At 48.3% G+C, this 12,719-nt stretch overlaps 1 protein-coding gene across 3 annotated transcripts in view; it reads left to right on the top strand.

Moving 5' to 3' along the window:
* Window positions 1–12,719, top strand: part of Slc47a1 (solute carrier family 47 member 1) — a 36,402-nt gene that overhangs the window by 4,620 nt on the left and 19,063 nt on the right. For all 3 annotated transcript variants that reach the window (XR_004113578.1, XM_031353798.1, XM_031353800.1), the window contains exons 2-10: window positions 581–682; window positions 2,193–2,261; window positions 3,728–3,876; window positions 5,127–5,169; window positions 6,746–6,790; window positions 11,145–11,242; window positions 11,501–11,598; window positions 11,681–11,794; window positions 11,867–11,934. Coding sequence is in view for 2 of the 3 variants with exons in the window: in XM_031353798.1 (XP_031209658.1) it covers window positions 581–682; window positions 2,193–2,261; window positions 3,728–3,876; window positions 5,127–5,169; window positions 6,746–6,790; window positions 11,145–11,242; window positions 11,501–11,598; window positions 11,681–11,794; window positions 11,867–11,934 (786 nt within the window). In the remaining variant the exon portion in view is untranslated. The remainder of the gene's footprint in view (window positions 1–580; window positions 683–2,192; window positions 2,262–3,727; window positions 3,877–5,126; window positions 5,170–6,745; window positions 6,791–11,144; window positions 11,243–11,500; window positions 11,599–11,680; window positions 11,795–11,866; window positions 11,935–12,719) is intronic.

Here is a 12,719-nt window from a genome sequence, read left to right as displayed (position 1 = left end):
TTTTGAGACAGGGTTTCTCTGTGTAGCCCTGGCTGTCCTGGAATTCACTCTGGAGACCAGGCTGGCATTGAACTTAGAAATCCACCTGTCTCTGCCTCCCAAGTGCTGGGATTAAAGGCATATGCCACCACAGCCTGGCTAGGGCAAGATTTTCAAGCAGGAATCTGGAAGCAGAGACTGAAGCAGAGACCGCGGAGGAGTGTTGCTTACTGGCTTGCTCTTATGGCATGCTTAACCTGCTTTCTTATAGCATTCAGGACTGCCAGCCCAGGGGTGGCACCACCCATAGTGAGCTGGACCCTCCCATATCAATCATCAGTCATGAAAATGCCCCACAGGCCAATCTGCAGGGGGCATTATCTTGATAGAGTAATTTGCTCTTCCCAAGTTATTCTATGCTGTGTCAAGTAGACTTAAAACTATCAAGCACACACCTTTGTATGCTGTATTTAAATCATATGATTGTTCTCAAGAGTGTCCATGTTTCTTTCCCCGGGGAATTGGAAGGGCAGCATCATGCTCTTCCTTTGTACTGTGGTGGTTGGTTTTCATCTTGACCCCTGCTCTCCTCTCTTTCCAGTTCTTGGCTCAACTGATGATGTTCCTAATCAGTTTCATAAGCTCAGTGTTCTGTGGCCACTTGGGCAAGCTGGAGCTGGATGCAGTCACGCTGGCAATTGCGGTATGTAGAAGACTCTCCACAAAGGCTTGTAAAGCTGTCTGTTCTGTGCCACTTGCTGCTGTGACAAATGGCACTAACTAGCCCAGTGCTTGAATCATGCTTCATGCTCCCTTACAGTGCTAGGGGCCAGGAGTCTGAAACAGGTTGCACTGGGTTAAAGTCAGGGTGCCAGTGGGGCCGCAGCCTTAGGAATTATGCTTTTGGGGATAATGTTGCAGATTCCCAGGCCTAGTGAATTGGATGAGGCCATCAGTGGAAGGCATTCTCCTAGTTATCGTAGCGTCTGACGTGTGATCCCTGGAGCTCAGGGTTTGAGAATGGGAAAAGGGAATTGTATAGATGTCTTGAAATTTGCTATGCTCAGGAGGTGCCACAATACCCATATTCCAGCATTTCCAACCCAAGGGAAAGTCCCAGTCTGGAAATGGAATGGGAGGGTAGGGTTTAGATCCAAACCTGAAATTCTCTCTTTGTGGTGGATGCAATCCTCAAAGACAAGGAGATAGGCCTCTGGTCTCTGCCAGGGATTGGTAACTAGCCATGCAAGGTCAAGAGCCCCATCAACTTATTTGGTTTAGTTAGTCATGTGTTTCTTTAGATGTGGACTCTGGCTCTTTATGGGGTATATTCTTGTCCTCCTTATCCCTCCTTGTCCTGACCTGTCCCTACTTGCCTGGTCTCTAGGCAAACACTGAGCAATACCCCTAATTCTTTACTTGAATCAGAGGTAATATGGAAGTACATAAGACTAAGCCTCAAGCAGGTTTCTACTGACTGAGGTCTTGTGATAAGCCAGCCCTTTCAGCAGGCTGGGCTCAGTTATCATTCCAGCGAACCTTGTTACAGGTTCAGTGAAGTAGTAACATGAGACCCCCTCAAGCTACTTCCTGATTCCAGTGAAGGCAGGTGCACAGGCAAGGTCTCCGGCAGGCACTGATGTTGACTGCTTTTATGCGTTTGCTTCTGTGTCCTTTATGGGATCCAGGGGCTTGGCCAGGCCATACAGGTGAAACATCTTTCTGAAATGAAGGATGGGAGTGTCTTGAATTCCTCTGTGCATTTTAAAATATTTGCACACTTTAACCAGTTGAACATACCTAATCTGAAACTCCAAAATCCAAACTGTGCCAAAATCTGAGGTTTTGTGTTTTGCCACATCAGTGCTAACGTTTCAGATTTGTGGACATTTTGGATTATGGAGTTTTGGATTAGAGATGCTCAACTAGTCCTTAATCTCAAGTGAGCAGACTCACCTCCAAACCACCACCGTGTCACACTGTGTTTCAGTTAGCAGTTGCTCTGAAGTTGAAATGCAAAATAGCCAAGACTTTAAAAGGCTGTGCGATTAACTGTGGCCTGGGTTTTGGTGTCCCTCTCTGAGCTTTTGCATGTTGTTCTAGGGGACCCAAGGGGTCTGAGCAGGTGCTCTCTGAGGGGGTTGGTCATACTGTGGTTTTGATCTATAGGAACAGAATGGGCCTCCTTTAACTCACTCTCTGTTCTTTTCTAGGTCATCAATGTCACAGGCATTTCAGTGGGACATGGCTTATCTTCTGCTTGTGACACGCTCATCTCCCAGGTAAATGGCAGTGACTCCAGACATCTCTTGTTTGGAGTAGATAAAGGAACTCACCATAAGAGGGAGGTTCACATGCACACACAGATGAGGAACTCAGAGCAGCAAGTTCCTGCCACCCTTTGCCAGCCATAGATGGTTCTCACTGCTATTGTTGAAGTGTGGCTGGGGTTCCTTCAGCCCCGGCAAAAGAACAGCCCTGGTTGTTCTGACCAGGCGGTGGTGGCACACACCTTTAATCCCAGCACTCAGGAGGCAGAGACAGGTATATCTCTCGTGAGTTTGAGGACAGCCTGGTTTATAAAGCAAATTCCAGGACAGCCAGGACCACACAGAGAGATCCTGTCTCAAACAACCAAAACAACAACAACAACAACACCAAAAACCCAAAAACCCAAAAACAAAAAAACCCAAAAAACAAACAAACAAAAAAAACAAGTGTTATTTCGCATGACTGCCTCATCTCACCTTTGACCAAATGGGACCTGTGTAAAAGTCCCTCCTATAACTTTCATGGTGGAGTTTGGTGTAGTCCTGGCATCTGAAACTGAGTCTGCTTCAGGGTTATCTGGAGGGCTTGCCAAAGCACAGGTTGCTTAGGCCTACCCAGGGCTATTGGTGAATGTTGAGCATCCTCCGGGAGACTGGTATTCCAGCTTGCACACAGATGTTCTTTGATTATGGTGAGTTACATCTGGATAGATCCATCCTAGATGGAAAATACCCTAAGTTAAAAATGCATTGACTCTCCCTTACCTAGCAGACATCCCAGCTCAGCAGCATGGAACACACCTTGGTCGCCCTGTGATCCATAGTTGAGTGGAAGCTGTGGCTTCTGGGCTGCCCAGAACTGAATGAGAGGATCCCACCCCTATCACTAGTCTGGGGAAGGATCCAAAATAAAACTTCCAAGGTTGGTTTCTATGATGTGTGCATTTCTTTGCACCAGCTTGGAGTTGAAAAGTTAAGCCATCTTAAGAGGAGTGCCTTTGGTACATGCTAGTCCCACTGGTGCGTGTTCCCCTCCATAGCTGGTCTGAAAGCTCCCCCAGAGATGTTACTGGACAGAAGGTTGAGAAGCGCCTTCTGGCTTCTGTGAGTTGGTAGGAGCTCGTGCCCCACACAGCTGGCCATTGGCCCAGTTCCTATTTTAGTAGGTCTGGAGTCAGGCCCAAGAATCTGCATTTCTAACAAGCTTCCAGGCAATGCAAACCTGACAGTATACTAGACCCGCATGGTACCTTTAATGTGGCATTGCTACTTGGGTCCTAGCCTGGGCTAGCCATGTATAGCACACATATGTGATGCTGGGCAGCGCAGCAAGCCCATCTCTCAATGGGCTACATGATCTTTTCCTAGAGAGAATGACCAAGCCACCTTCTTCCTTATGAGGCATGATGGAAGGGTTCTGAGGTTCAGCTGAGGTATAGCACTTCTGTTTAACGGGGTTGTTTGCCTATGCTCTTCAGACATACGGGAGCCAGAACTTGAAGCATGTCGGGGTTATCCTGCAGAGGGGGACACTCATCCTGCTCCTCTGCTGCTTCCCCTGCTGGGCACTCTTCATCAACACTGAGCAAATTCTGCTGCTCTTCAGACAGGATCCAGATGTATCCAGGTAAGGCGAGGTGGTGGGCAGAGTGTGCCTTGTAGAAAGATCATCCATACTGAGTGACAGAAGCATCCATCCATACTGAGTCTCAGGGTAACAGAGGCCAAGGTCTCACACCAAGGTGAGTGTCTTAGTCAGGGTTTCTATTCCTGCACAAAACATCATAACCAAGAAGCAGGATGGGGAGGAAAGGGTTTATTCAGCTTACACTTCCACACTGCTGTTGATCACCAGAGGAAGTCAGGACTGGAACTCAAGCAGGTCAGGAAGCAGGAGCTGATGCAGAGGCCATGGAGGGATGTTATTTGCTAGCTTGATTCCCCTGCCTTGCTCAGCTTTCTTTCTCATAGAACCCAGGACTACCAGCCCGGGGATGGCACCACCCACAATAGGCCTTCCACCCTTGATCACTAATTGAGAAAATGCCTCACAGCTGGATCTCATGGTGGCATTTCCTTACCTGAAGCTCCTTTCTCTGTAATAACTCCAGCCTGTGTCAAGTTGACACACAAAACCAGCCAGTATAGTGAGCTTAAGTTAATCTTGGCTGACAATTCCCAGGCATCCAATACCTTATATATCTGGCTTTTGAGACCTGGATTCTCTCTCAATACTGGCTTCCAGGGTCAAGAGTTTTGAGTGGAATTGCCTTCACAAACATCTTCCCATTGGGATGGCAGTCTGTGGATTGTTAATGGTTAATGATTTCTGACCACAGTTGGAATTAAAATATTCTTGGTACTATAGGTAACTTCTCTAGGCCTCTAGTCTCCATATCCCCAGATTCTTAATTGGTAGAGGTGAGGCCTGGCCATTAATAACTTTCACATCTTCCATAGGTGAGCTGCCATGTATAAGACCCACTGGCTTAACTGATTAAGATCTTTAAAAAGTACTTGCCCCATGCCAGTAGCTCTGAACCCATGGGCATTTGACACTATCTGAAGACATATCTGGATATCTTATTGGGTAGAGGGGCTTGGGAAATAGCTTGTAGTGCCTTGGGCAGCCCCCATAGCCAGGTCCAGCTGCAGTGTGAGGCTCAGAATCCCTGCCACAGATCTTAAGATTGGAAGAAGCAGGAAGACAATCCAGGCAAGATGGTGGGCTGTGTATAGTTTTGCATTTGCTCCAACAGCCAATGTCCATTTATTTAGGAGGAACCAAGAATGCGCCAGCAGTGTCCACTGTTCCATTCTGACTCTTCCTGGGGGAGGTGGCCTCTGTCCTCATTGTCACTCTCCTCTATTTTACAGGCTCACCCAGACTTACGTCATGATCTTCATCCCAGCGCTTCCTGTGAGTTTGCATGGGGTCAGAGACTCCATTCTTTGGTCCTTGAGTGAAAAGTGGCTGGGATGTCATGAGCTCTGTCTGACATAATTCTCACACGTGACTTCAGCTCATCCCAGACATGTGCTTTTTAATTATGTTCCTTAAGGACACACCAGCATTTGTCTTTTCAAAACAAAAGAAACTCTAGGGTGGGGGCCACTGCCTTGACTTCTTGTACTTGGAGTATCCCTGGGGCATCCAGCAGAAGAGTCCAGAATGTTTCTTTTAAGGGGTAAAGTTTTATCCATCTCAACCTCCAAGAGCATCATTTTGACCTTTAGACGGTTGTGTGTGATCACACGATCTGCAAGAGTGTGTTAATGTTTAGTAACAAGTTGTAGGTGGTCAATGAACAGTTAAAGCTAGGTTTATGGAATTGGATAGAGGGGCTGGGTGTTGGCTGGGCATGCCACAGACTGGAGGCTTAAACAGTAGAAATTTATTTCCTCACAATTCTGAAGGCTGGGAATCCAAGATCACTGTGTGAACCTCGGTGTTTTCCCTGTGGCCTCGTCCTTGGCTTGCAGGTGTTCCCTTTCTGTTCCCCTGTAACATGGTTATCTCTTCTTGTGAACACACCAGTCCTATCGGATTAGAGTCCCACCCCAGTGTCTTCATTTTGATTTAATCACCCTTTAAATCAGGTTACACATGGGGATAGGCTTCTGTGTGTGTGAATTTGAGGGATACAGTCTGCCATAATCGGTGGCCATTTGCCCTCATAATTGATATCACATTTCTTAGTTCATCATAAAATGTTTTTTATTATTATTATTATTATTATTATTATTATTATTATTATTTTATTTTTACATTGCTGGGAATGGAGCCCAGTATCTTGCATGCCAAGTGGGTCCTCCATCACTGAACTATACCCTCCAGCCCGATTCCATAAAACCACTTAAATGTGATATCTTTTCATTGTCCCACCAAATAAGATGAGAGCTGGGCTATACTAGGATGTCCGTGTATGCCCAAGGAGACGATGTCTCCTTCTGCTGGACGTGAATTGAGGGTGTACTTCTTTTATTGCTGGGACAAAAATACCCAAGAGAAGCAACTTAGACAAGGACTTACTTCTAGCTCACAGTCCCAGGATGGTGTGACTGGCTCCTATGAGTGACTCCAGAAGGCCAGGGAAGCTTGCTTATAGTCCAGTGGTCCACCAGGAAGCTAGAGTTCAGGTCTGTAGTGGGGCCAGGCAGAACCCATGGCCCTGTAAGTCCCAGATAAGGACCTGTGTCCCAAAGGTCCACAACTTCCCCCAAATAGCCCAACTGCCTGAGGACTGTACACTTAAACACATGAACCTGTAGGAGACATTCTACATTCAATCCAGGGCTAGAACTTCTTAGGTTGTGTTCATTTACATAGATGTTGTGTGAAGCCCCTGGGGTGGAGACTACCTGCTCCAGATTTAGATGTGTAACAGAGCGCAGCCAGGGTGGCATGGGGACAAGCCTGCATGGGTGCGTGGCACCCAGCTCTCTGACGTATGCCCAGGCTGCAGAACTAACCCTGTCCTCTTGTTCTCTTGTAGGCAGCCTTTCTTTATACGTTACAAGTTAAATACTTGCTCAACCAGGTAATGTGGGCTTCCCTCTTTCCTTTAGGGGGCTGAGAGAATCAGGGAGAGCGGGGTGGAGGGAACTGGCCTGCTGAGAGCCACTGAAAGAGGCTTTCGGGGTTGTACACATAGGGCTTTGCTGTGGGGAGATTTCTTAAGTGATATCAAGGAGTGAATGAGGCATTATTTTTGGCTTTGAGAATTTGTATCTAGTTCCCACTCGGAAATATTGCCATTGGCAATGTGAAGGTTCGCATGTCTATGTTCATTGGCTCTTTACTGGTGGGACAGGCCTGTCTGCTGTCTAAAGGGCTGAGGGTCAGAGTTGCTTGGCTGGGTCTAGGGAGTCCACGCCTCTTCTCAGTTCTTCTGAGGGATGCTCCTTTCTGGGGCAGCGGGTGTAAAAGCTCAGATTGTATTGAGAACAGAGAGTAGTCAAGGCTTCATACATGGCAAGCAGCAATGGCCAGAGGTCCTGGGAATGGTAGCCCTGACTTGGCGTGGGTGGATTTATGAGGACAGTATATGATATAGGGCTGTGGACTTCCTTCTAGAAAAACTGAGGTAACGGAGGAACTGGGTCACACATTCCCGTCACACAGGCAGGCTTTCTCTAATGCATGTAACAGGGCAGAGACAGGGATGGTCCCCATTTACTGGATACTCTCAAGGTATCATACTTTAGGCCAGGCGGTGGTGGCACATGCCTTTAATCCCAGCACTTGGGAGGCAGAGACAGGTGGATTTCTGAGTTTGAGGCCAGCCTGGTCTACAGAGTGAGTTCCAGGACAGCCAGGGCTACACAGAGAAACCCTGTCTCGAAAAACCAAAAAATAAAAAAATAAAAAAAATAAGGTATCATACTTTATTATGGCTAGAGCTAAGAACTTGAACTAGTTGAATACAGGTGGTAGGAACAGCATTTCTAATTGTTCTCCAGGGTGTCTCTTCTCTGTCTAGATCCTTGCATGAACCAAGTACAACCTGCAAAAGACAGCGGCTCCTGCTTGGTCTTTCTGTCTCTCGACAGTGCGGTGACCTTTTATCTCATGGATGGAGGAGGGACAGAGAGTGTGAAGGATCTACAGTTAGAGCATTGTAGCTGAGAGGGGCTGGGGCTGGGACCTGAATTACGGTGGGCTAGTGGGGCTCTGGAGTCTTCCCAGACGGCAAGTGTCAGACACCAGTCCCCAGGCCGGAATGCTGAGTGTAGTCAGGCTGCCACAGCTGAGAAGACAGAGCCCACAGTGGCCTGAGAGGAGCAGCCTGGCTGGTCTGCTAGAGCATGTGATATATCTACTGGGCACTGGGCATTGGTAGAGAACGAACCAATTTGTGGTTCAGAGATGAGAGTTATGAAAATGGTGGGCTGACAGTGGTCTATTAGGAGGAAAGAACTGGCCAGAAGGAGCAGGACACACGATGGTGGATGGGCTCTGTAGACTGGGAGGGTTTTGGGAGAGGCAGGAGCATTTTAGCACAAGCGTACTGCTTGTTTGGGGGAACAAACTCTCTTGGAGGAGAGCAGAGGTTAGGAAGGGAACAGAGGCAAGACAGGAAACACTGAGATCTGCAGGCACAGACCTGGAGGACGTTGGCAAGGAAAGGGACAGCTCTGGACCTCCTTTGGCCTTCTTGAGAAAGACAGCTGCTTTCTGCATGTCTCCAGTTGTCATCTATAGCTGCATGGCTCCCATACCCATCTCAGAACTAGTTGCCTTGAGGTAATGGGGAGTATGTCACACACGTGACTTCCTCTTGGCCTGCCACCTCCTCCATACTATATAGCTGGTGGCCTCTGTTCTTTCCCCCTCTACTCTGTCCATCACAGGCCGATGTCCCTGTGGCTTTATCCCTTCAAGTCCTGTGGGTCTTATTGAAAAGTTATCTGTCTGTCTATCTATCTATCTATCTATCTATCTATCTATCTATCTATCTATCTATCTTGTGTGTGTGTGTGTGTGTGTGTGTGTAGGTCAGAGGACAAATCGTGGGAGTCAGTGTTCTCTTTCTACCACATGGCTCCTAGGGTTGAGCTCAGGTCATCAGACAAGGCAGCAAGCAACTTTACCTAGTGAGCCATCATTAGATAATTTCCTACTGGGCTTCTGAATTCACTTCTTGTCACTTCAATAGCATCTTATTTACCAGGCTCTTTACTCTCTGCTTACCCTGGGCCTCTCCAATGCAGTCTGGCTGCTTTTCCACACCTGAGACAGAAAGCTGACTACAGACTCCCTCACAGGAATGTCCCCAGGAGCTCATTCTCCCAATGACCATGGAACTCACGTGAACTGTCACACTTTAGTCTTGGTCCTGTCAGCTGGAGAGAGCCAGGGACAAAGCTGCAGTTGAGTTTCGTTCATTTACTCATGCACTGAGGGCCCAGTGGTGTCGGGGTGTCTCACCACACCAGGAGGAGGTACTAGGGCAGGAGTGCATACAAGTAGCCAGGAATGATGGTGCATGCCTGCAATCCTAGCATTCAGGACAGAGGTGTGGGGGGAAGTATGAGTTCAAATTCAACCTGGGCTATATAGTGAAGTCCTGCCTTATTCAAGTAGTTTATAGATGGCTATGGCCAGGTAAGAAGCCATGGTTTGCAGGCCCAAAGCACAGCAAGGCCCTGCAGGAGGGGGGAGTTGTGGGGGTCTCTCCATTTGGAGACCACAAAGTTAAGGGAGGCATAGAGGTGAGCACATGCAGATCATGGTGTCGAGGGCTTTTGTGTGTGTGTGTGCTGGGGATAGGAGTCAGGCCCTGGGGCATACGAGGCAAGCATCATTTTACAAACTGAGCTATACTCCCAGGTGGTGTTGATATTCTAGGCAAGAGTAGACTGTTTTCTTTTCCCCAAAGTAAAATTTTGGATGGCCTATGATTCTCATATCAGGATCTCAGTGAGAAAAGCAGCATCTGAAGACGTGAGAGCTAATCCCACCGTGGAGAAGCAAGAGGCTAGCATCCCCGCTCCCTGAGCACCGCTGCTCCTGTGCCTCACTCTCCTGATGCACGTGAGGACAGGCTGCGAAGTCCTTACTCCAAGGCAAATTTAAGACAATGCCATAAATATTATTTCCCTTTTTCTATTTATTTATTTTTTTCTTGCAGTGCTGGAGGTATAGCCCAGGGTCTTGTGGCTCAGGGCAAGTATTCTACCACTAAGAAAGGCTCCATTTCTTCTAAGGTTTTTTTTGGATTTTTTTTTTTTAATTAAGAGACAAGGTATTCTAGTTACTCTGTTGTGATAAAACCCTGATCAAAACCAAACTGGAGGAAGAACGGGTTTATCTGGCTTATAAGCCCTAACCACAGTCTGTCACTGAGGGAAGTCAGTGGACCTCAGGCAGAAGTGGGGTGGGAACCAGGAGGAGCAGGGCTTACCGGATGTTCTCAAGGCTCACTCAGCTTTCTTCCTTATACAACCCAGGACCCGCTGCCTGGAGTGGCTCTGCCCACAGTGGGCTGGCTCTTTATGTCAGCCATCAATCAAGAAAATATTCCACAGCCACGCCCATAGGCTAATATGATGGAGGCAACATTTCAGCCGAGGTTCCTTCCCAGATGACTTTAGTCTGTGTTAAGTTGACAAAAATTAAAAATAAAATAAATAAAAATTAAAAAATGAACCAGAACACAGAATCCACCTGTCTAGTGCTGGGTGACTTTGAACTCAAGATCCTCTTGCCACCATCTTCCCAATGCTGTCACCACAGGCCCCAGCCCTCCCTTGCCTGTATGTCTGTGCACCACATGAATGCCTGGTGCCTGCAGAGGCCAGAAGTGGGCACTGGATCCTTGTAATGGAAGTTACAGATGGTTATGAGCTGCAGTGTGGGTGGGAATTGAACCTGCGCCTTCTGGAAGAGCAGCTGGTGCTTTTAACTGCTGAGCCGTCTCTCCGGCCCTTCCCCAGGTTTTCAAGTGAGGCATGAGGTAGGGAGGACATTTTTCCTGTTCCTACTTCTTAGAGTTCACTATGAAGGATCCCACACGCCATTTCAGAAGGAAATATAGTTTCACAAGATCTTTGATGCAGACTCTGAATTCCAGTTTTGGTGGAGAGAGAATCATTTACCCCCAAACGCTTGCAGATGCCGCCTTCCACCTTACTCTTTCTGCCACTCTTGCACACAGCAGAGAGAATCCCTGCTTTTCTTCCCTCTCTGCTGCCTTCTTACCTCCTACCCTCTGGAGGCCAGAGCTCTCCCTTACCTTTACACACGGCAAAGAGGAGGACTGGGAGGGAGAGGGGAGAGTGGGAAGGTCAGAGGCGCAGGGTGGTATCCTCAGGGGACTGCTCCTGTTATGACCAAGCCCCCTGGAGCTTCCACATGTAAAGGTGAGCATTGCTTACATCTCCTCATTCCAGGGCATCGTTCTGCCTCAGATTTTGACGGGCATCGCAGCTAACCTTGTCAACGCCCTGGCCAACTATCTGTTTCTCTATCAACTGCATCTTGGGGTGATGTGAGTCCAGCTTCCTCTTGGGCGGGGGCGGGGGGAGGACTACCTTAGACTTTTCCAGGGAAAGAGGATAGTTTAGCTGGTGTGGGTGTGGCCTTCTGGAAAGTGCTGTCAGAGTGAAGGGGATACTGCTCTAAACAGAAGTAACCTCAAGGCCTATGGTGGAGGAGGGCACAGCCAAGGGTGCATGGCTCCCAACTCCCTGGGCCAGGGAGGAGAGGGCGGAGCACAGTATTCACCCACAGCTGCTGGTTTCCCCAGGGGTTCAGCGTTGGCCAACACCATCTCCCAGTTTGCCCTGGCCATCTTCCTGTTCCTCTACATCCTCTGGAGAAGACTACATCAAGCCACCTGGGGAGGTAAAGACCGCCTTTTGACCTTTCGACTGTGGCGTCGGCCTTTAGGTCAGACATGTTGGAAACCCATCTGTTGCCCCTGCAGGGTGGTCCTGGGAGTGTCTGCAGGACTGGGCCTCCTTCCTGAGACTGGCTATACCCAGCATGCTGATGCTGTGCATAGAGTGGTGGGCCTATGAGGTCGGCAGCTTCCTGAGTGGTACGTATGCAGATGGATGACTGGTGGGGACCATGTGGCTGGGGCAAGGCATCAGCTGACCATCTTTACCAGGTATCCTTGGCATGGTGGAGTTGGGAGCCCAGTCCATCACCTATGAATTGGCTATCATTGTATACATGGTAAGTGTTCAAGACCCTCCATGGGAAAGGGGACCTGTTTTCTACCCTGAGAGTCCTACAATGAGCAAAAGGCACTGGTGATATTAAGTAATGCTGCCTGAGATGGTTCCTGATGTAAAATGTTATCCTGGAGCTAGGACTGGAGTTATGGACATGTAATTTCAGCTGGGTAGAGAGTGAAGCAAGAGAGTCACAAGTTCAAGGCTGGGCTGTGCTAAGGAGTAAGATCTCAGAGTAAAGAATAAAAAGGGTGGGGATAGCTCAGTGGTAGAGCGTTTGCCTAGTACCCATGAGGCCTTGGGTTTGATCCACACAAAGTCCTCGCCTTGGGTTTGATCTTTGCTCTACTCCTGGAGTCGGAGAGGTCCTTTATGCCCAGTATGGTCAGGTATCCCTGTAAGGGAAGGAGGGGTGGCCAGAAACCCAAAAGATCTGCTAATTCTGTCTCTGACCCCATTCAGATGTAAAGTAGTTGACTGCTGTTTCCGTACTGTCAGAATCTTTTCCTTTGTCCTAGTGCCCTAGGGGTGGAGTGGTATGGAATGGAGAGCTGGTCACCAAGGTCAGATATGTGCAGGCTCTACCGCTGAACACTCTGTGCCTGCCGAGAATCAGTTATCTCTTGGAAAGGAGGAGGGAGGGTGTACTCAAAAGAATGGAAAGTAAGGATGAAGACAGATATGTGTACACCATGCTCTCAGAGGCTTTACTGACTGTAGTCAACGGGCACTGCCTGAGTACTGGCCCATCAGTGGAGGAATGGGTGGGCCAAGTATGGTGCATGC

The sequence above is a fragment of the Mastomys coucha genome, unplaced genomic scaffold (genome assembly GCF_008632895.1).
Source record: "Mastomys coucha isolate ucsf_1 unplaced genomic scaffold, UCSF_Mcou_1 pScaffold5, whole genome shotgun sequence".
NCBI lineage: Eukaryota > Metazoa > Chordata > Mammalia > Rodentia > Muridae > Mastomys > Mastomys coucha.
Note: the sequence above shows the minus strand (reverse complement) of the source record. Positions and strands in the feature narration are given on the sequence as shown.